The sequence below is a fragment of the Corvus cornix genome, chromosome 4A, assembly GCF_000738735.6.
Source record: "Corvus cornix cornix isolate S_Up_H32 chromosome 4A, ASM73873v5, whole genome shotgun sequence".
Classification (NCBI taxonomy): Eukaryota; Metazoa; Chordata; class Aves; order Passeriformes; family Corvidae; genus Corvus; species Corvus cornix.
The window spans coordinates 7,789,355-7,815,993 of NC_047058.1; the positions used below are offsets into that span (position 1 = coordinate 7,789,355).

At 38.1% G+C, this 26,639-nt stretch overlaps 1 protein-coding gene across 2 annotated transcripts in view; it reads right to left on the reverse strand.

Annotated features, from left to right (window-relative positions):
• LOC104691305 (connector enhancer of kinase suppressor of ras 2-like) overlaps nt 1-26,639 on the reverse strand; it is a 174,426-nt gene that overhangs the window by 49,253 nt on the left and 98,534 nt on the right. For both annotated transcript variants that reach the window (XM_020584773.2, XM_010402748.4), the window contains exons 8-13: nt 21,959-22,018; nt 18,247-18,315; nt 9,388-9,534; nt 5,339-5,472; nt 4,568-4,773; nt 746-832 (exon numbers count right to left, since the gene is read on the reverse strand). In XM_020584773.2, the coding sequence (XP_020440362.1) occupies nt 746-832; nt 4,568-4,773; nt 5,339-5,472; nt 9,388-9,534; nt 18,247-18,315; nt 21,959-22,018 (703 nt within the window). The remainder of the gene's footprint in view (nt 1-745; nt 833-4,567; nt 4,774-5,338; nt 5,473-9,387; nt 9,535-18,246; nt 18,316-21,958; nt 22,019-26,639) is intronic.

Consider the following 26,639-nt stretch of genomic DNA (forward strand, 5'->3'; position numbering starts at 1 on the left):
TGCCTTAAATGAAATTTATTTTCTCTTGGAATGGAATTTTACTGAAAAAGGTAATTTAAAGTCCTGTATTGATTTTCAAGAATATAATTCATTTTTTGTCACATTTTTAGGAGTCAAGTTGAACTCCTCTCAGCTTCCAGACCATGCTTAAAAGATTCTAAAAAAATAGTATTCAAGAATCTTTAACAATTGGTGTCACAATAAATACAGTTGTATATTTGAAGAATATTCTTTTGAATTATATGATTTCTTTTCACCAGAGGAAATAAAGGAAAAAAGGAACTGTGTAATCACTCCTCTTTCTTGCAAAGTTCATAATTCCCACTGGGATCAATGGAAGTTTAGAACTGCTGGTCTGAACACCGACAGCACAATTGCTGATTCCTGTTCCAAATTTTAATTCATACTGATCAAAATGTTCTCAAAGGATGTTACCTTACATCTGTAACATCACTTATTGTTTTGTAGAGCTGTGAAGATTTAGAACCGGTTGCTTTTAACATGTCTGAGTCTTCTAAGTATTTTTCCCTTGACGTTTATCTTTCTTTGTACTAGAATTAAATTCCTCCTACTAATACAAACTTTTTAATTTCCAGAAATAGAAACACAAAAGCACAGACACACAACAGGCTCTTTTATATCCTCTGTGACACTCAAAAAAAAAAGAGAGATTTTTTCCTGTGATGCTCCTTAAGCAACAAAGCAAAAACATCTTGGAGAAGAGCAGAGAAAAAAAAATACTCACCTCTGCTTCCCCTCTTGTACATGTTCTGTTCTTTGGACTCCCCTATCCAGCTGTACTCAGTAGGCATCGAAACTGGCCTCAAATCTCCTGGAAACAAGGCAAGGAAAACCAATATAATTTTTGAAGACTAGGAATGGAAGGCTGTAGAGTCAGAAATGTCTGTAAATTCCAGGTGTGACATGACCCCTCAGAGCAGACCATTATTAGGGCTGTGGCATTCAGGGTCAGTGAAACATCCCAGAGCCTCCTCTTCATCACCCCGACCTCGAGGGAAGCACCACCAACTTTGGTGAAATTCCTTGTAAATGTAAAGCAGATTATAAATTTATTTTTAAACTCTGTTCTGTAAAAATTTGCTCACTCATTAAACTCATGTTGGGAATAAAGTAAGATGCAGTTTTTAAGTGGATGAAAATTCTGTAGGAAAAGTAGAGAGAACATTAATACAGACACAACAACAGAGATCTGTCAGGGAAATGTAAAACCCCTCTGACCTGGGAAACCACACGGCGAATAAGGAGGGGATCTCATTTCAAGGAACATTAATTTCCACTGGCTCAGAAAGAAAACCTGGAGCACAGTTTGGTGACAACAACCATGGCAAAGATGATTCAGCCATTAGGGTTTTAATCAATGGGATTTCATGGCACTGTGGCTGGGAGATCCTGATGTGCCCAAGTCATTCCCGACTCGAGCATCAGGAGAGCAGGGATTGCAGAGCACCAAACCAGGAACACCCTCAGATCTTCTGAAAAGTGGAGGGGTAATATTTGGAGTGCTGAGATTTTCCCATATTACATTTTTGTGCATGCCATGAAATTTAGTATAAATAATCCTATGGAAAAATATGTACTTTCATTGTCTGCCTCACAGCTGAAACTACCTTTAACCACAAATGTATGCTTCAACTCCTAATCCTTAGATGGACATTATCAATTAAGAAAAAACCTTCAATAAATTAAAAAAAGCATAATCAGTAATACAAAAAAGGCTGAGAAACAAGATTTTAAATTTAAAAAAAGGAAAATAGGAAGGCATATAAAAAGTGAAGATCAACATATCCAGACTTAGCAGTTTTTCTGTAAAGAAAGCAAGGTCTGAAGCTCTGAAGTGATTTATACACAAGTACAGATACCACAGCACAACAGACATCAAAAATAGAAATTTAGGACAGGAATCACACAAGGCAAATGAACAAGTGATTTTGTAAACTCCTTATTTCACTTCCAAGTCCTTTCCCAATGAAAAGTAACCTATAAATTGTTTTGACATTGCAGCTTGGATATTTTTCTGAGGAGCAAAAAATTGTTGTGTACAAGGAAATCAGAATAAAGCGAAAGAAAAAAATAATTATTATTTATGATGTTTTTGCCTCTAACACATAAACAGAGGAGGTTTGATATTCATTGCCACAAGAGCTCTTTAGACCAGAGCATTTTAGAGTCAGACAAATAATAGAGTATAATGTTAAGTAAAACAAAAAATGCACTGCAGTGTTGTTAAATACAAGATTAATTTTCACGAATAGTTTGAAAAAATGGGCGTTTTAATCGCCTTCTTAGATTTTGCATGTACTGTCAATACTCATCGCCTGCCTGAGTATCCATCCACCTACCAGCTGCACAGGAGACTTATTTCTAATAATGCCTGGGATTCTGGTAAGTCAAGCCTGGAATTTTGGAGCAGAGATTTGTGTCAGCCCAAGCAATAATGAAAGTGGCTGCTCGGCCATGAAAGGCTTCAGAAATTTTATTTTCCTTTCTTTGCCCACGGCTCTGTGGTTCCAGCATCAGTTTATTTGAGCTGGCATAAATCCTGTCTTTTTACTGAAAGACACATTGTCACTTTGGTGATTTATGTCACCCCTCCATCAGAAAGTACAAAACATTCCACTACAGTAGAACGTAATTTTCATGTCTGTTAATCAACAGATTAATTAAATCTGTAGTTTTGAAAATTCTGGTTTAGCAGTCATTTTTGAGAGAAAGGTATATTTTGGAGATTTCAAAATCAAATTCCTTCTGGATTTCAATCAGAATTGTCCATCATAGATAAAAAAAATCTTGTGTACTCCTGGGATTAGGCAGAGAGGCCAATATTTTAAGTCACTGTGCAGCAAGAATTTATGAAAGCAAGCCAAAGGCACCCATCTGGCTCCAATTTTAATCACAGTTGAGATTTCTCTTTATCTTTCATTCTAATTTTGTTTTAAAATGATGTCAGCTCACAAGGAGATAAAGAGTGAACATTACTGGACTTAAGATGGGATCCTATTCTTTAACGTCACAGCTCTTTCAAGCAAAAAGCATATGACTGAGGCAGCTCCTAAAAATATCCTGCCTAAAACAAAGATTTATTAAGATTTCCTACTCTGAAAAGGTTCTGTGTGCACACACACCATCAAGTCCGTCTTACTTGCCATTTTTACCAGAAATCCAGCTGCAGTCAGCAAATTACAACAGCAGGAGGGAAGTTCTGTGTAACTGATAAACACAAGATAAATACCAAGAACAGGAGGCAGAGAAACCGCATTTAAGAGCATTCCTGGTAGCAAACCCCACACCAGACTAAGTGGCAGCAGAATCAGTGACTGCAGAGCTTTAACAGGTTTCTTTTTTTCCCCCACTCTGCTCCCTTTCAGCTGCTGTTGGATTTTCCACTAGGACCACTCTTGGGATTCTCTCCACTGAACTGCAGCAGGATTTCAGTACCTGTGTTCTTCACAGACACGTTTTCCTTTACTATTCTGAGCTTCTGAGAGGTTTTCCCTTTCTTAAATTTCAAAGACAAAAACTTAGGAAGCTGTGGGGGTTTTTTCAACAGAATGAGAGGAAAAAAAAGGTCTCAGAGTAGGTGAATAAAGTACTTACTGATGGCTTGCCATGTATAAATAGATATGTATATATATCTATAAAGATAGCAGGTACCCATAGAGAACACTATGGTCATTTCTTTCTCTGAGGCTCAGAAATAATGTCAGTTTCAAAATCAGGTATAATTACAGTTTTCAAAAGAAATCTCCTCTCTGAAATCTGTAGGCTTTACAAAAGTATCCTACTGCCTTAAAAATAGAGCCACTGAAAATACACAGACAACACACTGCTGTGTTTCAGCAGTATTTTTCTCAAATTCATTAAACACCAAGCAATTCAGTTTAAACAGACAAACAAAAAAAATTATCACTTAATTTTCAACAATACCTTTTATATAGATACATATACTCATATAGGAGCACATGTGATTGTACACCTGTGCACTCAATAGGGATTTATATACACACAAAATTTCTATAGAAAACCAGAGTTAATTATTGTTTTAATAGCATTTTATATATTTAAGCAGTCCCCATCCTAAGATTTTGAAATACAATTCCAGCACTAATGAGTGCATTGTAGGATACTCATGCATTTAATGCAGTGCTGAATTTTGGAGGCCCTTCCATCTTACAGACACTTTCATACCAAAAGTCAGGCCCTGCACTGAAGTTTAACAGCCCAGAACATTGCAAGTGGAATAATCTCCAGGAGTTTGGGAGGGGAAATTGGAAATCAAGATGCTGGCTACCCAAATAATACAAATTCAGTTATCAATTCAACATTTCAGTATGTACTGCTAAAAAACTGTACAAGTGATGTGCTCCTGACCAAGAATGTTAGTGTGTAATTTTTCTAATTATTCCTTCATGTCAACTTTTGTTTAATATTCAGAGCCAACAGGTTCACGGTCTGACAAAGAATGACTGATTTTTGGGAGTGTTGCAGAGTTAACAGCACCCTTTGTAAATGTGGCCAAGTGGAAGAAGGTTGAAGAAATCCAGCCTACCATGAGTGGGGGTTTTTTCCCTTCTCCTCACGCCTGTGGCTCTGCTCCTCTCGTACTCAGGGCCCCCGGGGTGGCCTTCCCCTTCAATCAGGGTGTAGTATTTCCCACTCTCGTGCTCCAGGAAATAGTTTGGAGACTCGGAGCCCTTCATCCCAGACTTCCCAAATTTGCTGATGTCATCACAAGACATTATTCCAATTTCATCCCTAAAAACAGAAGATGATGGAGAAATGAACCATTTAAGGTAAACTTCAAGCGTGCGACTGCCTCTCCCAAACACTACAAATAAAAAGTCTTGCAACTGAAATGCTGCGTGGGAGAACTTTATAAGAGGCAATTCAACAAATGTAAATTAACAAAACCATCATTAGGTTCCACTTGAATTCTAAGATAAACAGATATTCAGAAGTTTTCTAGGATCTGAAGGAGAACATAAAGAACTGTTGTAATGTGAGCAGAAAAGGGTTTGCCTTGGAGAAATGCTCAAGAATAAGATAGAAGTGGACACACAAAAGTAAATAAAACTAATTGATTAAAGACTTCTTTAAATACTTCCTCGATTTAGGACTAAACCCAGGTTTTGCTCAGCTAAGGGAAAGTTAAGTCACTCAAAACAACAATATGATGCTTAATGTATTTTTAGCTCTTAATTTTATTATTTTTTTAGCTTGATGGAGGGGCTGTTTGTTTTGGTTTTGTTTTACTAATCTAATGAAATTAAAGTGCAAAATTTTATTTTTAAAAACCTCAAATTCCTTGGGACATAAATACCTGGGGCCATAAAGTCCTGACATAGGAGAGAGAATGAAAACATCCTGGAGTGCGGAGTTGTCCATCTTTGAGGACATGCCCATCGTACTCGTAGGGGTTGTAGAGCTGCTTGTGGGGCTGGTTGGAATCACAGGCTGTAAAAACCAAAAAGGCACATGAAGAATAAATTAATGCTTTCTGTGCTCCAAGAAACAACAAAACTGATGGGCATAATTTTAGGAATTTTGACGTCTTTTTGGGATTAGCCATTTTTTTGAATTTCTGAAGTTTCTTCCAAAACGGTGTCTAGTGAAACTCTAGACTTCAAGACTAGTTATGAAAGAAACTAATAAACGACCATTAAATTAATTTAAAAGCCACCTCAAGGGAAAATCTGAGACTCAATCAAAATATGATCCTTAATCAATGCAGAAAATCAATTATATGAGGAGAAAGGACACACTGTATTAAATGTCATTAATACAGAAGTTAATTACAGAGCTCTGGAATATTTGTACTGAATGAAATGATCATGTTGGTTTCAGTGGAAGATTTATTGTTAGCAAGGACAGAACATCTTGATTTTTTAAGAAGGTAGAATTCATTGTCCTTTGGCTTCATAGCCAGGGTGATACAAATACCCATTCCATGGTAAATAGCAAAGAAATGGAAATTAACCTAAGCAGTAAAAAAATATCCTCTAAGATTTTTACTTTTTAAACTTTTACATGATGTTAAATGCAATTTTTTGATTCAGATGTCATAGAGAAGCTCAAATCAATGGTCTGCAAGGACTAGAAGGATGATAACCAAATATGCTGTGCAGGATACAGAGATATAAACAAAGAATATTCTTCAACCAAGATCCGGTCTGTGTTGATACTCAAGAAATAGAAAATATTTTTATTTATAAAAATTATGCTTAAATAGATACAACCAGTTTTCTACAGGTGGAAGGAGAACCCAGCAACTTGAAATTTGGATGAAACCTATAAACACCAATATTTTTCTAAATAAGAACTTCCTATCCTCTAGAGGTAAACACAAATTATTTTTATGTAGTTCAGAAAGTAAAAGCACTCCTAAATACCAAAATAAGATGTTTTTTCATAAGAATGTCAGTCTGCAAAGGAGTCCAAATTATATTAGTTCTCTATGCTTATTGTTAAACTAAATAAACTAAATAATAATTCTGGATCAATTAGTTGTGACAGGAATGATTATTACAATTGAAAAGTTCTCTAAATAAAAAGAAAAAAATACAATAAATGTTGTATTTTATTTGAATGAAGTTGTAGTGCGCTCACTTTAACAAAAACCAGAGCATTATTTGTCATTGCAAATGAAAAAAAATCCATTTTGTCCTGAGTGGGAAAATAATCAGAGAGTTTAAAAATTCAAGTTATCTTCTACACTATCACATAATGTCAGCCAGAGACAAAAGGAGAAAATGGTGTCACAAATCTCACTGAAAGATAATTGAGCACAGACCTGGCAAATGAAAACTCTCCTGCTGTTAATTGAGCATCAAGGGAAACTCTCTACGGCAAAGGAATACTACAGCAAGGCCAAGTAATAAATTTTATAAGGCCTCACAGATTCTGTATCATCAATAATTCATAAATTACCTATGTGGTATAATTTTAAACTTAATTATTGTAGAAAAAAATATTAATAACATCTATAAGTGCCTTGAGCAACAATAGAAAACAAGACAACTTTTATTTAAAACTTCCTGATATGCACCAACCTGAGGTAACAAATATGGTTTCAAGATCTTAAATCCTATTTCCTTTGTGCCTAATTATTTACTGCTTTTGTTTTGTTTTTTTTTTTCTTTACCAGCACTAAATCAGAATGAAAAAATTCCTCCACATGTGGATCCATAAATAGATATTCAGAGTGCACCGTGAAAATAGCACATGCAGAGTTAATACGTATGGATCTGTACCTGGAACACACCAGGAAATAGAGCACACCCATATGTGTCATCCCTTTTTTGTGTCAGTCTGACTTTTGATGAACTGTCTTCTCTCTTAATCTGCTTTCACTGAGATATTTTTCTGCAGCTTGTCACTGCTTGGTCGTTCCATACCCTGCTTTTGTCTCGGTGTAAACCATCCTGTCGGTGCTGTGCTCTCTGCTTGTCCCCAAAGCCTGTTCTCTGAGAGCCAACTTAATCCAACAGAGGCAGAAAACTCCAGAACAACAAACAAATAAACCCAGAAATTCTCTTATCAATCCAACATGAATCTGCTCTAGAGTCTAAATACTGCCAAAGTCAACAAAAGGCAAGGACACTGCAGCCAACAGGAGAGGGAAGTGAGCTCACTGCTTCCAGCAGCAACAAGCTGTTGTGTCAGCTGTCCAGGAAGCACAGGCTTTAGTGGCATCTTGAAATTTAATCAGGCTGTTTCCAAGTCATTACTGACAATAATAAATAATACCAGGTCCAGGTGAGAGCTGCAGGAAACAGGCAAACCCAAAACCTGCCTCCTGAAACAGATCCAGGCCCTAACACTTGAGCTTGTCTCTGTGGCAGGAAGAATTAAAGACCTAAATCTGTTTTTCCACATCTTGTAACAGAATCTACTGTTAAGAGGTAACACTGGAAGTGCTGATTTTGTTTTCCAAAGTGGTTTATATTTTTATTTAAATATCTCACCTCACTATTCTCTGATACAGAAGAAATACATCCCAGGAAGGATGACACTTAAAGTACCCTTTGCTCCTCATGGGCTCATTAGAAGAGGACACATCACAAAACCAGAACTACTGATAATGCCACAAAAACAGCTCGGTGCACTTTCACTTTTCTGGCTATCATGGCAAAGGCTGGCATTTTTAATGGAAAATGCTGTGCCATGCATTCAGTGTACACAGCACACACTGCTCACACTGACACAGCCTCCAGGTCCAGCACTGCTCCTGATTTGTGATTCTTTAATGTACAAATATAAAGAGAGAATCTCTCTGGAAGCCCTGTGCAAGTGCAATTTCCATTTTGCTGCCCCTGAAGGCTCCATCTGAAGTTCACAAGTGGATGCATGAGCATCTTGCCACAGCAAAGGATGTTATTCCTATTCAGCATTATGACAGAAAAATCCCCTCTGGGTGTCACAGGGCCCCGTTCCTCTGCCCCAGGGGCAGTCACAGAGAGAGAAAGGTGGCCCTAAATCCCACTGTCAGCATTCCTGGGCTGCAAGGATTACACAAACTCCTTCAGTGAAGCCACTGTGTAGGATTCAGGCACTCTGAGAAATGAAAGATTTAGAAGATGCCAGGCAGGGAGGAAACCTGCCTGGATAAGCTTAAAGGGTTTGTTTTGTTTCATTAATTTAAAAATCCTTCAGAAACACATTCATGTATTGTGTGACCCAAACAAAACAGCTCTGAGAAGCTTCCACATTATGGAAGTGCATCAGCTTCTTACAGGAAGTTAAATGGCATTAAAGACAACCATCAGTGGTTACTGACTTACTGGAAATCCTTTCCTTTAACAATGACATTTTGAGCTCAGTGTTTCAGCCAGTTTCTCCTTCATATTGTTGATGCTGTAGGAAGAACTACCTGTGATGCTCACAGCTCTTTTTTTATTTTTGCATCAACAGGTTTTCAAGGAATGAGTACACAGAAAATACTAGAGGTTCTATTATCCCTGCTACCAAAAACTCCAGCTGCATGAGAGGCGTGGAACAGAAGCAGAGTTCTGGAATGTAATGGATCTGACACACTTGATTACAAACAAGTAGTTGACAGGCTGTGAAAGAATGGAAACAGGGAGGCACTGCTGCCTCTGCCAGTCAGAGCAGCCACTGAACCTTGCTCTTCATGAAATTATCTGTAAATGTTCTTTCCTTTTCTGAGTTCCTCTGCCTCCCAAAGTCACAAAAACACGGAGAAAACAATCAGATTGACCCATACAGCATTGCCACACTGATTTACCTCAGCACTCTGCTACAAAGGAGTTTGGGACAGGCTCCCATTCCTTTCACTGGAAGGAAAAATTCCAATATTTTCTCTTGAATAAAGGATTTACCACGACACCAGCATTGCAGCAGCCACCTTACCTGCAGTGCAAGAGGCTTCCACCTCACATTCTTCAGAAGGGCAGGAGCAGAAACCAGGGTATTCTGAGGACGTTTTTTCAAGGTTAAAATCACTCCATTTGGGTCTTCCCACAGTGCATTTACTAGGTTCTTTAACTGCCAGCCAACCTAAGGAAAAAGTCCATAATTGAATTTTGGAAGCTTTCCATTTGACTTGAAATATGAAGGAAATGTTCTATTAACCAACAAGGTCTATTACAACCTGCTCCTTGCAAACATACGCAGTTTTTATAAACTCTGTTGGACTGCAGTCATGCTGCTGCAGATGGATTTTAATTTTTTTTCTTTAGCTATGTTCCTGAACAAAATAAGGCAGAAGTGAACACTGTTACCCTTTCAGTAATGTCCGACATCACTGAACATTTTAAATCAAAGGATGAGATCCTAGAAGTCATGAAATCATTTCAATCTGGGTTCTGAGTTGCAACAGTGAGTGCTGAGGAGGAAGCCAGACTGTGCTGGAACATCACAGGTAGCGTGTATGTAACAGCTGTAAGATCCTGACTGGACATAAATGATCATTTATTGGGTTATCTCCACTGCCCCTGGACACAGCTGAGGCTCCAAGTCACTGTAAATTGCAAACAGACCCCTAAAAAAGGACATCACTGGTACTGAAAGGAAGTGCCACTTGGAAAAAAAGTACTTAGAGACATTTTTTAATCATCTTGATAACTTAAATAAGAATTACCGTGAATTATTTATACATGAAAACAGAAAAATTATTTTTAGGGCTTTTCTTTCTTCCCTGCCTTTTCTGTCCCAATCAGAGCAGATTCTTAGAGCAGTAATACATTGCCATAATAAAGATCTGCCATAAATGCTGTGACTGCCACAAATCTGAGCCCGGGTGTTGAGCAGACCTGCACTGAGCAGGAGCTGGAATTTCCAGACACAACCTTCCCAAGGCAACTGCATCAGCCATAAAATGACCTTCTAAGAATGAAAAGCTTAGTGAATCCCAGAACAGGAACAGCAGCAATATATGCAAGCAGTAAATATTTTTATATTTGCCATGTTTGACCTGTCAGAGTTCACTAACAACATTTTAATCAAAATTTCTCTTCTGACCAAAGTATTCCCACTGCTATTAAAAACTAAGAAAATAAAACATTTAGGTGCTTAGACACAGAGCAGTCTACATTCACCTCCTTTGCTACATCAGGTGCAGTTTATAATGACTTCCGTTTAGAGGAAGATAATATCTGATTACACAAGAAGGTGGAGGGAAAATAATACCTCCAAGAGATTTGAACTAAAACCCTCTCCTAAGGGCTGGAGAAAATAGAGATACAGTCTGGGATACAGACTGTAAGGTTCCAAGCTGTCTCCACGGTGGGCCAAAGCCAGGATCCCACTGGGAACATCCACCTGGGACAGAACTGCAATATGTGTTGGAATTCCACACAGGATTTTAATAGCTTTTAAAAGTTCTATTCTATTTTTAATGCTGCTGTTCTATTGAAAACTTTCTAAAAATGCACTGGCCACAGGAAACCAGAAGACAGTAGTACTTGTAAATGGGTCACATCCAAACAAATGGAAGGGTGGCAGCTTGCATCTCAAAAACCTCCTCTGGTTTGGGCTGTGTTTATAAAAGGACAGGGGCCACATGTTTCTTTTCTTTTACTCAGTTACAGAAATCAAATGGAACTCTCTTTGATTTTTATAGATTGATGCAATTTTCAGATTGCTGAAATCCTTTGAGTTCCGTGAGCTCCTTTTAGAAAAGAATGATAAATAATTAAGTTAACGATAAATTATTCCAATGAGAACCTTAATGACAAAACCATTAAATACCAAGACCTATCAGAGAACAGTCTGCAGTCATTACTACTGGGCCATGATAAAATGCTCTGAGGAATTTGGACAAGATATTATAAATTGTATTACTAAAAATATCTTTGAAAAAAGAGAAGTCATTATAGTGGATTAAAAATCTTATTTGAAAACCAGTCCTTGAGACAGATTTTGACATTTACTCCTAAAGAATCAGTCTTTAAAGCAATTACTAATTTCTAGCTCTGGTAAGATGCATTCACCAGAAAGGTATTTTTCTCCTTTAAGATTTTTAACACATACAGTCAATCAAATTCTACAAAATTCTGAGATATTTCAGCAAGGAAATTTCAATTAAAATTAGAACAATGATGAAATAAAAGACTAATGGAATACTTTTTATTTTCCTCCATAAATGAAAATGGATGCTAATTTAGATGCTAAAGATGGAAGAAACCCAGAAGAATGCAAAAGAACTTACTCAAAATTGTCAGAGACAGGCAGATATTTAAAATTTTGGTGGCTTGCACTTAGGATTGCCACAATCATTAATTTTTATTTGTTTGTACATCCTCAGTTTGGAAAGAAGATCTCCAGGTAAAAAACCCCTGTGGACTACTGTCTATATTGAAGAGTTTGTTCATTTCCTCAGAGAAACTATGTGGTGGAAAATTAAGAATATAGCAACTTTAAAATAATAGTTCCAAAAATATTAATTCCTAAAATAATAAATTCCTTTACCAGAAAATTTCACAATGCTGAGGTAATTTTGTAGACCCAAACCTGATCATTTTGTAGCTGGGACTGCTTATCTAATATGTTCAGATGAACATGAAAAACATAACCCACTGTCAATAACAGCAAACCAGTGGTTTTAGTTCTCCCATATCTTCTTTAGGCTCTCCCCATAATGACTTTGCTCCTTCTCATTCAGAAGGTCTGGATTTGCATGAATGGGATTTGGAATGCATCCTACCAGCAGCAGGGATTTCAGCATTGCTATAAATCCAAGCTCTGTTCATGCTGGAAAAGCACCTTTTCTCCCTTTTTAAAATAAAGACTACCTGCCTGGGGATGACTCACTGCAGTTCTGTATGAAAAATTCATACCAAAAAATTCCTAATGCTACAGATGCACAAAAAATCCCCAACAAACCAGTGCATTTTTGGGTGTCTGCAGAGGCATTAAGTGCATGATATATTTGTCTATCAAAAGGAACTGAGAAAACAGCTGAACTGTTGAACATGGTGGAGTTTATCAGAGGATTCCAGTGGTCTGAAGCCCCACAGCAGTTATTCACCTCCCTGCCAATTTCCTCCAAACACATTATATGTGTTTGTTGTGGTAGGAATTTAGAAGTAAAATTTAGCTCAGATAGTGGGGAGTGCACAGGGGAGAGAAGCATCTGTTCCTTTCTCTGCTTTCCCTCAAAATTCTGGGGACAAGGCAGGAATGGGGTTCCTCACTTCCTTCACTGCCTTATCGAACCCTATCAGGACTCTGAAAACCAGGAAAGTTTTAAGAAATCCAGAACCACTGAGTGCACCTCACAGAAGGAAGGCAGGTTACACCTTAATTTGCTTGGGGGACTTGTGCCTGTTCTGTTCACTGTATCACCTGCCAGCTTTGCTGTTACCTGGGGTGGAGAGACACAGAGCAATAACTAACAGGAATTTAAAAGCTCCCATGTCAGGCATTTGGTCTGGAAATCAGTTGTGCCAAATATTTTCTAAATATTTATATCCTACTCTATTGCACACCACCTGAAAACAAGTAATTCTGCTCTGACTGCAGTAACCCCTCACAGGAACCAGGACAGACATTTCCCCTCATGACTCTTCAAATACATAAGCAAAGCCATCTGGATATTTACTTGAACCTGCAAAATTTGACCTCTCTTCATATTTGCATTAAAAAAACCCCCAGCTTGTGTAAACCCAACATTTTTTAAGGAAGCAGGCTATCATCTTTTCGTATTTTAAGTCTGTAATTCACTTTGCCTCATTAGGGAATTAATCAAGGGAGCTGGTTTGATTAACATGGAAATCAGAAATTATTATTAGACAAAAATGTGCTGGAAGATCATAAGACTGTTTTCTGTCACTGAACGGGAAGCTCGTCAGTAACACCTGTAGCTGATTCACTCATTAATATTCGAGCTGCTCCTAACAATAATTGATGATGGAAAACCAAATGTTTCCCCATTATCTTACATAGTTATTTTCATTAACTAATGGAGAAACACAGCGAGAATCCAAGAAGAAGCAAGGTCTACAACAGGAAGAGAGGCTTTACTGAGCCCTTCTGAAAGGCAGAATCTGCAGAATAAGTAACATGTGGCACTTTGTTTGGAAACAGAAGGATGTCTTTTGGGGAAAGAAGTTGGAATTCTCATGACATCTTTTGTCCTTTTTTTCCCCCTCCTTGCATTTCCCAACACAGAGTGTGCTGAAACACAGATGGTGTGACCTGGCACTACATTTACAGATTTACCTCCACCTAAAATGAGCTCTCATTAGGACTCATATTCACAATTCAGCAAACAGACACCGAGGGTATTAATTCAATGACTGTCTTCACACAAATAAATTAGTGCTGAAATGATTTCATTGTGCCAGGCTCTTGACACACTTAATTTCAAGCATGTAATTTGACAATGAACAGTATGAAAGGGCATTAGGCTGCTGATCATGTATTTAGAATCAAAGTATATTTGGGGTTTGAGGGGACATTTAAAGGTCATTTAGTCCAACCCCCCTGCCAGCAGCAGGGACACTGTCAAGTGGATCAGGTTGCTCCTAGCCCTGTCCAACCTGGCCTTGGACACTTCCAGGGATGGGGCAGCCACAGCTTCTCTGAACACCCTGTGCCTGTGTTTCACTGTAAAAAAAATTTCTTCCATATATCTGGTCCAATTCTTCCCTCTTTCAGTGCCCCTTTACAACAGGCCCTACTAAAAGGTCTGTCCCCATCTTTCTTCCCTGCCTTTGAAGGCACAGGATCCATCATTCCAAAGAACAACCTCACCGAGTGTGGAAATGCAACTACTTCAGTTAAAAACAGCAGCTGCTTAAAGAGAGTATAAGAAACACGTAACACAACAGAATAACAGATATTTCTGTGGCCTCTTGCTCTGGCACAGCATTGTTTTATGCCTTAAGGAGCTGTTTCTCTTTCTGGTCTTTATTGCCTCTGTCCGTGAAGAAAGAGGAATTCTGTCTCAGACCCAGCTGGCTGAGTTAACCAAACTGAAATCCTTAAATAATTTCTCTTCCTCTGAGACAGATGACACATTTTCCTTTTTACCCATTACATTTTTTTAATGCTCATATCTAACTTAACACCCTTGATGCCTGCAAGTGACCTGAGAATCACTCTTTATTTCAGACAAGGTATTACTAATGTCAAGACAATGATATCCAAACTCAGTTTCTCCTGGAAACCTGTTCCTGATTAATTCCAAGTTCATCTTTGCCATTTTCAGTCCCATCAGCTCTATGGTGCTCAGTTGGTTTGGGATTAATTACTAACTACATTCTGACTCCTGGAGTCTTGCCAGGTGCTCCTGAGTAACATTGAGCTTTCAACAGGAATTACTAAAAGCCTTATTATTGCTCTCTGTCCTATGATATAACCTTCAAATCCTAACCCTCACCAAAAAAAAAAAAAAAAAAAAAAAAAAAAAAAAAAAAAAGAATAGAAGACAGAGAAATTCAGTTTTCCCTTGTTTACAAATCACTTCTCTATCCAGAAGTAGATCAAATACTTTACAGATGGTCAGGTGGTCAGGTAGTTGAGTCAATATTTCTTTGATCATTTGATTTTCAATATTTTCACTGTCTGAAAAACTATCCAAAAAGGAACATTAACACAATTTAATTTTCATAAATTTATGCTGAAAAAGAATTACAATATGAAATTTACCATTTCAACTAAGCAGTGGAAAATGGTGTCATGGTTAATTTTGCAAACAAAGAAGTGCTACAGTGGCATCTTTAGTACTTCTGTATAATTTTATTGGAGAGGAAGTAAAAATCTATAAGGCACTGGCAGAATTGGTGCCTGTTGTTATTGTAGGGGAAAAAAAAAAAGTTAGGGTGGCAGTAATTTAGAATGTATAACTTATTCTTCAAGTTTCTTATGCTGTTTTATTAAAATCTTATAAGCAAGAAGAACAAGCAGAAAAGCAAATAAGGAAATTGGATAATGATTAAATGATCTTAATCGAATCGCCTGATTTAATTAATTTCTTGCTTAAAGTACTATTATTTCTTCTTTGATCTTTGTAATTGTATTACAGAGTGTTCCTTGGTTAGACCAGATTCCACGTGGAAAGGCTTTTATTTCTCACTCCTTCAGTTGTTGCATTACATAATTTGGAAGCAGCTCTCCTTTAATACTTCCTGAACATTTTTTGGCTCCCAACTCCATTGAAAAGGTATTGAGAAAGTAAAGTAAAACTTTAAAAAATCATAACCATTCCCTGGGGAGCTGTTCAGTGCCCAACCACCCTCTGTGGGAAGAGCCTTTTCCTGAAATCCAACCTAACCTTCCCCTGGAACATCTCCAAGCCTTGTAGTCTCATTTTTACTCTTTGAGCACCAGAGTTCTGCCCTACCCATGAGTGAATCCTTGCCCTGGACAGCTCCATAGCTCCCTGTGAAAAATGCAGAGTGCTACAGTTGGGAATTTAAAGAGGATGCTGAGGAGGGTCATGCGTTAGGATGACGAACTGGAAGTGCTCAAATTATCTGCCTTACTAAAAAAAAGTGATGAGTTAATTTGATTGCATCCTGAAAATACCTAAAAGAGAAACCTGCTTCTCCAATTTAATAGATAAAAATATATCAAGATCAAAGGACTGGAAGCTTGTGCCAGACAAATATAGACTACAAATAAAATGACTTTTTTCCCCCCAGCAATGAGAATAATTAACTACTGGAGCAATTTATTACAGGTTGTGGGAACAGCAGTGAAAGTTCTGAAACTCAAATGATCATATTAAATGAATATGAATTTATCTAGAAAATACACTGGCTGAGCTCAGCCAAAATCAGATTAAATGGTGCTGGTAGTCAGCTACAGGATTGGAATCTGTTTAAAGAGATCCATACTTTTTCTGTTCAGGGAAGTATTTCCACCAGTGGCAGTACAAAATGACATTTTCCAGTCATCTTCAGAACAGGTTCTTCCAAACACATTGTATTGAAGGGGATTTATATTTGATATAATAGAAAACATTGGTATCAAAATGCTGCAGAAATGTAATCTTAAACAAATGTCTTGGTTAGGATAACCCAGATAAAATCTTCTCTGGAAAACCTGTGGGAACACCAGAGATATGCAAGTTCTCTGACCACCCCCCCCCCCCCCATTAATTTCAGATGGGTTACACCCCTTTTTATGATCTGGTTGTGCTAATATTAGAATATTGATTCAGTGGAAATTTAATGAGCTGTTGCCTTTGAATTATTCTAGTCCACTAATGGAAATAATACTAATTATAAGCAAAATATGGACCGTCATAAGGTGTTAACTCAGGTGAAGAAGGAGCACAGCTAAGGGTAGTTTGCAGCAAGGAGTGCCAGAAGTGACTTAAAGGACACACTTGAAGATCTAAGGGATATTTAAAATATTAAAACTTCTAATCCATGAGCAGGGAGAGTTGGACACACCTCTGAAACATGCAAACACACACTATTACTGCCTGATTTTCCAAACTGAAGACGCTGTAGTGAGACTTTCCCAGCCATTTCAAAGGAAGAATAAATTTCCAAAAGAACCAGTGCCATTTATCTCTTTCCTTAGCTTGTTAGAAACTTCAGAATGAATAATTAATATATTATGGGGGATTTTTTAGGAAAAAAAAGTCTTTTACGGCACTTGACTCAGCTGTTGGTCCTGTGCCCTGAGGTGGAAAGGGATTACAAGTATCAACCACCTTGAGCCTGCTGCAATAACAGACATGGAAAAAAGAGTTGCTAAAAAAGCCAGTTCTTGAGAAGCTGAATGGGGGATTTCACCTATGGGAGTAAAGATTAAATCAGATCTGTCACATGAAGAGAGTGTTTGATGAAGAAACCCAGTCTGATACATATTTCAACTTGTAACTATGACAACTCTCTAATACAGATAAGAGCTCTGTGTTGCATTAACATTTAAATTGTAAATGAGTAAGTTATACTTCTTTTCAAGAGAAAATATTTGCTCTCTAATCATAAGATTTTAATAGCCAGACTTTCATATTTCCCCTTCACACCAGTTACAGACAGAAAGAGATTTCTTAATTTGCAGCTGCTGTGTCTGGAGATGGGGTTCACCAGGAGAAAGTGAAATAGCTAAATTAGAAGTTTCTTAGGAAGTTTTCATTGTCCTTGTCACTACTCATGCCTAAGAAATAATAAATACCAGTGTTCCTTTCACCTGTAGCTCCAGCAACACTGGAGCTATTTAAATTATATTTAAATTACATACTGCAATACTGAGGTTCAGCATCCACTTCTGCGTGCACATGCTTGTGGGCATCTTAAAAATAAATCTCCATCTAAGAATGCCCAAACCCCAAACCTGGCAGATTTCTATCAACACTTTAATCATTTTTATATCTTCCACCCAACAGATTCAGAATACCTGGCTGTTACAGCACTTCTGCATTATTAATCTGGATCCTGCATTAAACAGAATGCAAAATCCTCTTCAAGAGGAGAAGTTAAACCAGCTGGCAAGTGTATAATGAGAAGTCTAAGAACTTCAAGGAAATATTCTTGGATCTCCTTATACAATAAGAGCATGATGTTGAACAGCAGCTGTGCAAAATGTAAATTTGGCTTAATCCTTCTGGACTGATTACGGACTCAATTTGGGTCTTTTCTTATTAAGAATAAGCAGCGAATATGATTGAAAAGACAAATAATAACAACAACAATAATAATAATAACAATAATAATAATAATAATAATATAGCTGAGCAAAGAAGAATTAGTACCTTTTTACCAGTGGGAACAGGCAAAGCCTGCAGCACAGAATTTCCAAAGTACTTACCACAGTTTGGTGGTTGACCTGGATCACCTCATCACCAGCATGGATTTTCTTACACTGGTCAGCAGGAGACTGAGGACAAGAGAGAAAAAATTACTTTACAGAGAGGGTGTGGAGGTGGTTGGAAAGAGCAGGAATTGAACAATGAATGCTGAAGAAGGCAAGAAAGCCATGCCTGAAGAAGTCTTATTGCTGTCAAATAACAATAATTGTTCATTTTCATAAGGAACAAAATTTTTTTTTATAATATTTGGTGAAGTAATCTAGAACTCCACTGCCATTTTTGGCTGGTTGAGCTATTCTATTGTTTTTAGCTGAGCAGTCACAACCTTGTTGGGAATACCCTGGGTGAATTCACATCACATGGAATTAAATCTGTTACAACACACCCCGGGACAGGGCTGGACCAGCCACGTGTGGGACATAAATCAGGGCTCATTCCTCTACAGAGCAGTGTTACTGCTGAAGTGCACTGAAGATACTCTGCACACACGGGGTATTTATACCTTCAAATCCAGCTCCAGCACTTCCAAGGCAGTGCTAAATGAACTATTTGAATACAGAATGTGGTAATTTACAAATGGATATAAGGGACTTGCTCTTCAGGAGATTTTATGTGCATGCACTGTTCACAGAATTTCCTGATCCCGGAGCTGAAAAACTCCCTTATCCTAAATATAGCTTGTTCCGAGCACATGAAAACGGCTTAAAACCCATTGAAGAGCCACTCAAACATGGCCCAACTACTACTTTACAAATAATTTTTAGATGCTTTGATGAAATCTTAAATCTGTGAGAGGAATCCATGGGGCATTGAGGAGATGAGCAGGCTCAGGAGTAGAGGGCTGAGTATTCAAGGCAACTCGTTTGCACTGTGCACTGGCTTACAAGAGTGTTCTACTGACACAGAGCACACCAACCTGGCATCCAGGGGAAAATAACCACAAAGAATTAAAGAGCTCAGACATCACCTTGGAAAATAAATCCCAGTGGAAATTGGCTGTTCAGCCAGGAGACTTGGACAAGGTGGGCTGTTTATTCTCCTCATTAGATACAGGGTCAGAGAGAGGAGAGGAATGATTGTCCCTTGTCAAACGGTGCAGAAACTTTTAAAGCAAAATAATCCTCAAGAAACAGTTTCAGTTCCCTGCTAAGCAAACAGACTCCTAAGAAAGGCAGAAATGGAGCCCCTTGCAGCTACAGGGAGTGTCCTGGCTCTAATCCTGCTGAAGAACTGCACAGAGAAACAGCTGTTACCAAGCTGTAGCTGAGTTCCTGGACATCTCTTGAAAACATAAATTGTTAAACACAATAAACACAGGAGCCAGGTGTCAAATGCGAAGGAAGAAAGGATTTATCTGAACTGAAAGTGATTTGTAGAAGTTTATGGTCATGACCTCACTGCAGGCAAGAGCTCCTCAGCTGCACTGTCTTCAACCAGAAGTCCCACTCACTCCTTTTGTGGATGGAGATTAAAAACATGAGGAAAACAAATAAAAGGAACAAAGAGAAGAGGAGGCAATACAAGAAAAACCCAAATTGCCACTGACAAGGAAATGACTGCAATTATTTGTGAATAAAATGCCAGAGAGACTCATCTCTGAGGGGCCAAATGGCCCCCCGTGGGCCAGGCCCTGCTGACAGTGGCACTGCAGGGCACGGCTGCTGAGAGCAGGAAAAGTCATTGATTAGCCAATCAGTCAATCAGCCCATAGGGCAAACAGCCAATACTGGCCACGGTGATCCCCAGTGTGGCTGGGCTATTCCAAGCACAGCTTTTACTTTTTGCCCACTGCTGGTTTTCCATTCCCAGCCTTTCTCTGCCCAACACCGCCCTCGTTCCAGCTCCTCACCTGCCTGATCTCAAATCAGGGCTTTGGCCACTCCTGAGCTCCAGCTTTGAGCTAAACCCTGGGCAGTGCAGTCAGACCTCACCTCCTGCCCCTGGGTCCTTCTGCACTACAACAAACAGGATTTTAACCCCACGCTTTATAGGATGAGGTGAAGAGCTACCTGGCTCCAGAGCCACTTTCTCCTTTTCATGGAAACTGCTGGAATTTTGGCAGGCTGCTCCTTTGCCCAGTAGCAAACATGTAACAGAAATATTCCTGGAATTCAATGAGAATACAACTCTTTGGCTTTAAATGGGCCATGAGAGGTAAGCAGGAAACTGCAGAAACCACCACCATTCATAATGTTTAACTTCAGCTGACGTTACTTGGAAAAGCAAAGGCCTGGTTCATTCTCTTTTTAGCTGCTTTCCTGACTTGGATGAGGCTGAGCTAATTAAACACTGGCTCTGAGGTCAATTATCCCTTCAAAAGGAATGAAAAATCAATTTGCTGAAACACCAGAAGTTACAGGTCTTTGAAGCTGGTTTATCTGCACATGTGATTACACTTCTAGCAAAACCAAAAGAGCAACTTCTTCTGGTGGTGTCATGGCAAAAAGTTTGGTAGGTAAAATAAAAATTCTAGTGTCTGGCAATTTAGTAACTCCTCCTGTGAATTTCAATTGTAAATATATCAATATTTCCCCTGCAAACTGCATTATATTTCTGAAATGAATTAGAATTACAGTAAAAAAGTGGATTAATTACAGCACGAGTAATTCAATGACTATGAACATAATCTGTCCAACATAATCAAGATGGATCAGTCATAATTTTCAGGACCCAAGATACACACATAGTTATTTTTAGACTTCTAAATGCTGCCAGTGGTGACAATATAAACAAACAAATCTCAAGTTTAATTTGCATTAGAATTGTCTTCCCAAATTGTGACATACAAATGGTCTGGCTTTCCATGGGTTTGCACTGACAAAACCCATATAAATACTACTCAATATATATAAATCAATTAAAATATCCCACATGGAGCTCACCCATATGGGCCAGCAGAGCACTGGCAGTTGCCAGCCAGGATTTACATCTCACAGAGCTCATTTGATGTTCCTTGGGTGTCAGCAATCCATAATTTCAATATCAGCTTTATAAAATCTAAACTTGTCACTTGCCCAGCTCTGAGCAGTCAAACAGACCCAAGCCCGAGTGGGAACAGCGTGACTAAAAGACAAGATGAAAACCAGAAGGGTCTTATTATGAAGTCTGTCACAGTAATTAGATGGCAGCAGTTGAAGTCAATTTAATTTTTTCAAATTTATAATTATGAACTGCACGTTAAGTAAAAAGGAGGATGTTCAGAAGCTGTGCTGCTCTTCCTTAGTGTCCCCGGGATCTCTCACACAGATCTTTGAGCTGCAGAACTCTGTGTGATTTTGGTTCAGTTATTTTAATACCTCTGGCACAACTATGAAAATGATAATTGATCTCTCCTGTATTTTTACTACAAATGATGGAAAACATAAAATACAATGTAGTTAATATAAAGGAAACCACTTTTGCCAGAGAGAAAGTGTGTGAATTTTGTTAGAGAGGATTATTTGAGGAATCACTGAGGAAAGAAGTTTGAGAATTTAATTTATTATATTGTTAGTTATTAATAATTTCACCACAGCTGCTTTTCTATATCTATTTTCAAGGGTTCTTAGTCTTTAAAAAGGTAATATGATGCATGTACATAAAAAAAAGGAAAAAAGATATTAATAAAAAGTGGCTTGGCTTAAAGCAAGCTAACAGATTACAAAATGCACTGCAGATACACAGAAAATAATTGTAAGCATGATAAAAGTATTTTACAATAAAGAATCTTACATTTTCAGTTGTTCCTGTGATTACATGTAGTCCATCATATGTTGATTTAATATACATTCCCTGGGGAAAAAAGAGCAAAAAGCTTAATTAACATTCGTAGGAAACAAATACATGACATTTGCATGATAATTAAAATTATATGTTTGCTCCAGTCTAAGGACCATAACATTTGAGCAGACTGGAAGGAACTGCGGTCAATCAACATTTGCAAATCTAAGTTTAACAAATCTATATCAAGACCACTATAAACAGCAGAGTTTTCTCACTTAATGCTTTTTTTATTCTAAAGTGAACAGAGTTGAACACTGAGCATCAGCATAAAAACCTGTGCCTATTCAGTATTTGAAATATTTAATATGACCTCTTTTTATTTCAAGTGACATAAAAGAAGTATTGAAATCAAAAGCACGAGCAGGAGTAGTTTTTAAACTTAAATGCCCCATTTGCAAAGAGTTCCTGATTCAGTAAAAACGAAGCCATAGCCTAACTCAGAAAAGACAGGAGCCAGTGCTCATATTGCCAGTTTATGGGGGAAAATGAGCTTAGTGAACTAACAGGAGCTTTGTAATTAGTCAATCAAGAATTCTGCTTGAGGAGGCGACTGACAAGATGGAGAGAGACAAGCAGAGCAGGGATCTGTGGAGCTGAACACACTCAGAGCCCCAAATGTCAGGGAGGCTCAGTGGCTCGTGTGCTTCCCTCTCAAGAGCGAGGTCATCTCGAGCTTCCCATCTCTTCACATGGCATGGTTATCCATCACATTTTGAAATCTAATTAATCTAATTGGTACATTGTGCTGCTGATTTATTATTCTTTCAATAGTTCTGCTTCACCTTGTGCTGCCAACCCCAAAATTTAGAGCCCTCAGCAATAACCAAGAACATTTTGTTCAGAGAAAGCAGTTTCCAGATTCTGGAATGCTTCAGGCAAGGTGGGTCACACAAACACCACCTCCCATGCCCTCGAGAAAAACCCAAAGGTTAAAAATCCTACAAAGTTGTGATAATGCTGTCCACAACTGCCTAAACTGGAAGGTTAAGAAAGGATGGAGCCAAACTCTTCCTGACAGTGGGAGGATGAGAAGCAAGAGATACAAGTTGGAACTCTGGTAAGGAATTTTTTTCGATTTCACCATGAGGAAGAAAAAACCCTGGAACAGGCTGGCAAAGCTGTGGAATCTCTGATTTGGAGATGATCAAATCGTGGTTGGACAAGGCCCTGAGTAACCTCCTCTAGTGGGAGTTGTTTGGATTTTTCATGAGAAAATGTGACTTCTACTTTATTGTAAACTAATTCCATGTCACCAAGTTTTAAAATTTACTGAAATCTTAAAAATAAAGACTGGCTAAACCTGATTGCTGGCTGGTTGCTTAGCTCTGTTGCACAGGAAACTCTGCTTTAGATTTTACTCCTTATGCTTAGCTGTTCTCTTAAATAAGGCTGCTTTATAAATGACTTCATTTGTAAAAACCAAAGATGTCCAAATTAAATCTCGCCAGTCTGGAAATCAGCTTCATAACATGGGATTATTTGGGAGAAAGAAGCTGCTGGTGGGCCTTTCAGTACTTCCCTCTTTAGAGCTGTTGAATTTTGTCAGTGTTTGCTGTTCTGTAGGCTCTGTGGTTCCTTCAACAGCTACTGACAAAGTTCTATTTGCCAGCTCAAAGACACAAACAGGAGCACTGGATCCCGAGAAACTGAAGGTTCCCATGGACAATGGGATGTAGAGTGTCCATTAAAAATCCGGAGAAGAGATTTTGTCCATCTAGAGTGAGGTATGCTGGATTTCCATGGAGAACTTTTCACCAGGATGTTACACAACATTCCTGCTCCACAGAAGGCTGCTCTTTTAGCACGTGGTGAGCTTCAGGAACACATTTCCAGCCACAGTTTTAATATCAAATTTAATATCGCGGTCCTAACATCCCACTTGCTTTGACGAGATTCATTTCCCACTCAAAAAACCCAACAGATCAAAATCTTTAAGGCCAAAAGAGGGCAGAGTCCTAAACTTTTCACTAAATTTTACCACTTCTTTCTTCCTAAAGTTCTTAGACTCTTGTTAACCTCTGTATTTTTAGAAAAAATCAAATTATAATTTTATCTCCTAACAGATGCCATCGGAGAGACATAAAACCTGACTAACCACATAGAATTACCCTACATTTTTCTATCTGCTCTTTCATCCTAGTTATTAAAATTTAAGAATATATAAAAAAATAAAAAAATTTAGTGAATGACTCATAGCCTTCAAATTATCCTACAAAGAGCTTTCATCCTTGTTTTCCCAGGAGAAAAATAATGAGCTTGTTTCTTGTTGACCATTACAGCAGCAGAGTATCCCCTTGACATATCTCTTACCTGAAAAGCTTGAAAGATTATTTTAGGTTAAAAATGATAAAATCTCTCACGTTAATTTTTTGCTTCAAATGGTTCAGAATTCAAATTATTTTCTATAAAACAGATATATTTTAAACATACATATTTTGTATTTCAAAAGTTTAATTTGCTCATATAAATACTTGTACACAAAATAGTTTATAGATACAAATGAAAAGCTTTAAGGGGCTCACTTTCATCAAACTTCCAGTGAAAAATTTAAATTAACTACTCTGGTTTATAAGAAATAGCCAAAACTGCAAAAATTTTTTATTATTATTTTCAATTTTTGAAGCTGTTAACTCTGTGACCTCTGAAAAAGCACACAAATATTCACAGTCTAAATTAGGCAAAGAGCTGGACCTTTCTGTCAATGTAATGGGCTGTTGGCTATCTTTATGTTCAGTATGGTTTCATCCACTCATTTTTTTGGTTAATAAGCCTAAAAAAAAAATTAAAACACATTTGAAAAATTTTGTTAGATAATATAAGTTCAGGGCAAATAGTGATTTAATGCTGCAGCTGTAGAACTGAAGCAGCAATCCTTTTTCTTCCAAGCCCAGATCCTGTTGTGACAACTGCTGACACTGGAACTCTTGGAAATATTTTGTTTAAAATTATTTTCTATTTCACCTGTGTTTTAAAGCAATCACGTTGATTCAGCATATTCGAGGAGTCACAGTCTTCTCTAATATTCTGCACTTTGGGAGGTGTTTGAGGTCAGGCTGGGTGGGGCTCTGGGTAACCTGGTCTGGTGGGAGGTTGGAATGTGATGACCTCTAAAGTCCCTTCCAACCCAAACTATTTTGTGATTTTGTGATTTTTACATAAGCATAATCTTTAATTAACTTGTAAAGTAATTTATAAAAAGAGTATCCACTTATCTGCTATTTTGACCCTATTCATTTCTGTGATGAAGTCTGATGGAAATGCAGATATTCTCCTGTCAGCTAATTATTCTCATATAACTTTACACAAACTGATCACAAACTGTTCACAGGTTTTGGCTGTAAAATAGGAAGACAAATTATGTGTTCTTGCCTGTTCAGAGCCCTCAGCAGCACCTTTCTCCCCCTGTGCCCAGCAGCTCATCTCCCCTTCTGGGTTCAGTGCCCTAAACCCAACCTTCCCACAGTTTTTTCCTCCTCACATCCAGTCCCAGGATCAGGATCCAGACAGAAGGGGTGGAACTCATCTGCTGAGGCAGTGGTACCCAGAGAATTGTTTGGTCACCTTGGAGTAACCAGGAACATGCACAGCTTTGGCCAGTGTGACAGAGACCCTTCTGAAGTGGCACCTACATCTGAGTTCTACTCTGGAGGGTTCTCCTGCTTCTTTCCTTCCAGTGTCCATTGCTGCCCTCTCCATCCAGCTGTCTGTCTACCTCTGCAAACTCAGGAATGTCCATTCCTGTCTAACCAGGCCTTTCCTACCATATCCTTCCCTACCCTGACCTACTCTGCTCTTTGCATCCCAGCAGCTCAGTTCCTCATCTTCCTTCTGTCCCCTTACTGGTCTGTTTCCTGCCCTTAGATGCAAAATATCACTGGAGTCCTTTTTCAAAGTGATTAATGTACTTTTTTTTTTTTTTAAGAATGGCTTTTTAGTCTCTCTGGTTTATTCTTGAATGTCAACAATGACCTCAGAGAGAACAATAACATGCTGTACCCCTTATTTCAAGATAAGGCAAGAGTCAAGGGCTCTCACTCTGTGAAGATGGCATAGACTGGTCAACACTTAGTAAAAAATAGTGGCTCTTTAATAACTGAGGTGTCAGACATGAAACTCTGAAGAATGACCTATGTTAGAGAACAAGGAAATGCTTCTCAGGCATCAAATCAAGAACCTGACTGTTTCTGAGTAACTGTCCCTGTCCCCTAGTGACAAAGTGAATTAAAGGTTTTTAATTAAAATCTGACCTTTGAAAACATGGGAAGGCACCAGCCATTTAAAATCCCATTTTGAAGAGACTTTCCCTCAGAAAAGAGCATATCCAGTTGTCAGGGGAATTTCCTTGAAAATTTTCTTGCAGAATCGTCTGGTTAATTAACCAGGATCTAATGACAGCAGTGTGTTTTTAAGTGTCAACAATTATTCCAGCACAGGGAAGCAGTGACAGCAAAGATGCAGATTTGTAATGCCACAAACGACCAGGGAACTCTTACACTCCTTGATCTTTTGCCCCAAACATAAAAAATGGTTCTTTAATCTTTTTTCAACTATCAAAGTTACACAGATGCATTTAAACAAACACCATGATAGTGCTTTGAGAAGGTGACTGAATTTTTTTTTAAACTTCATA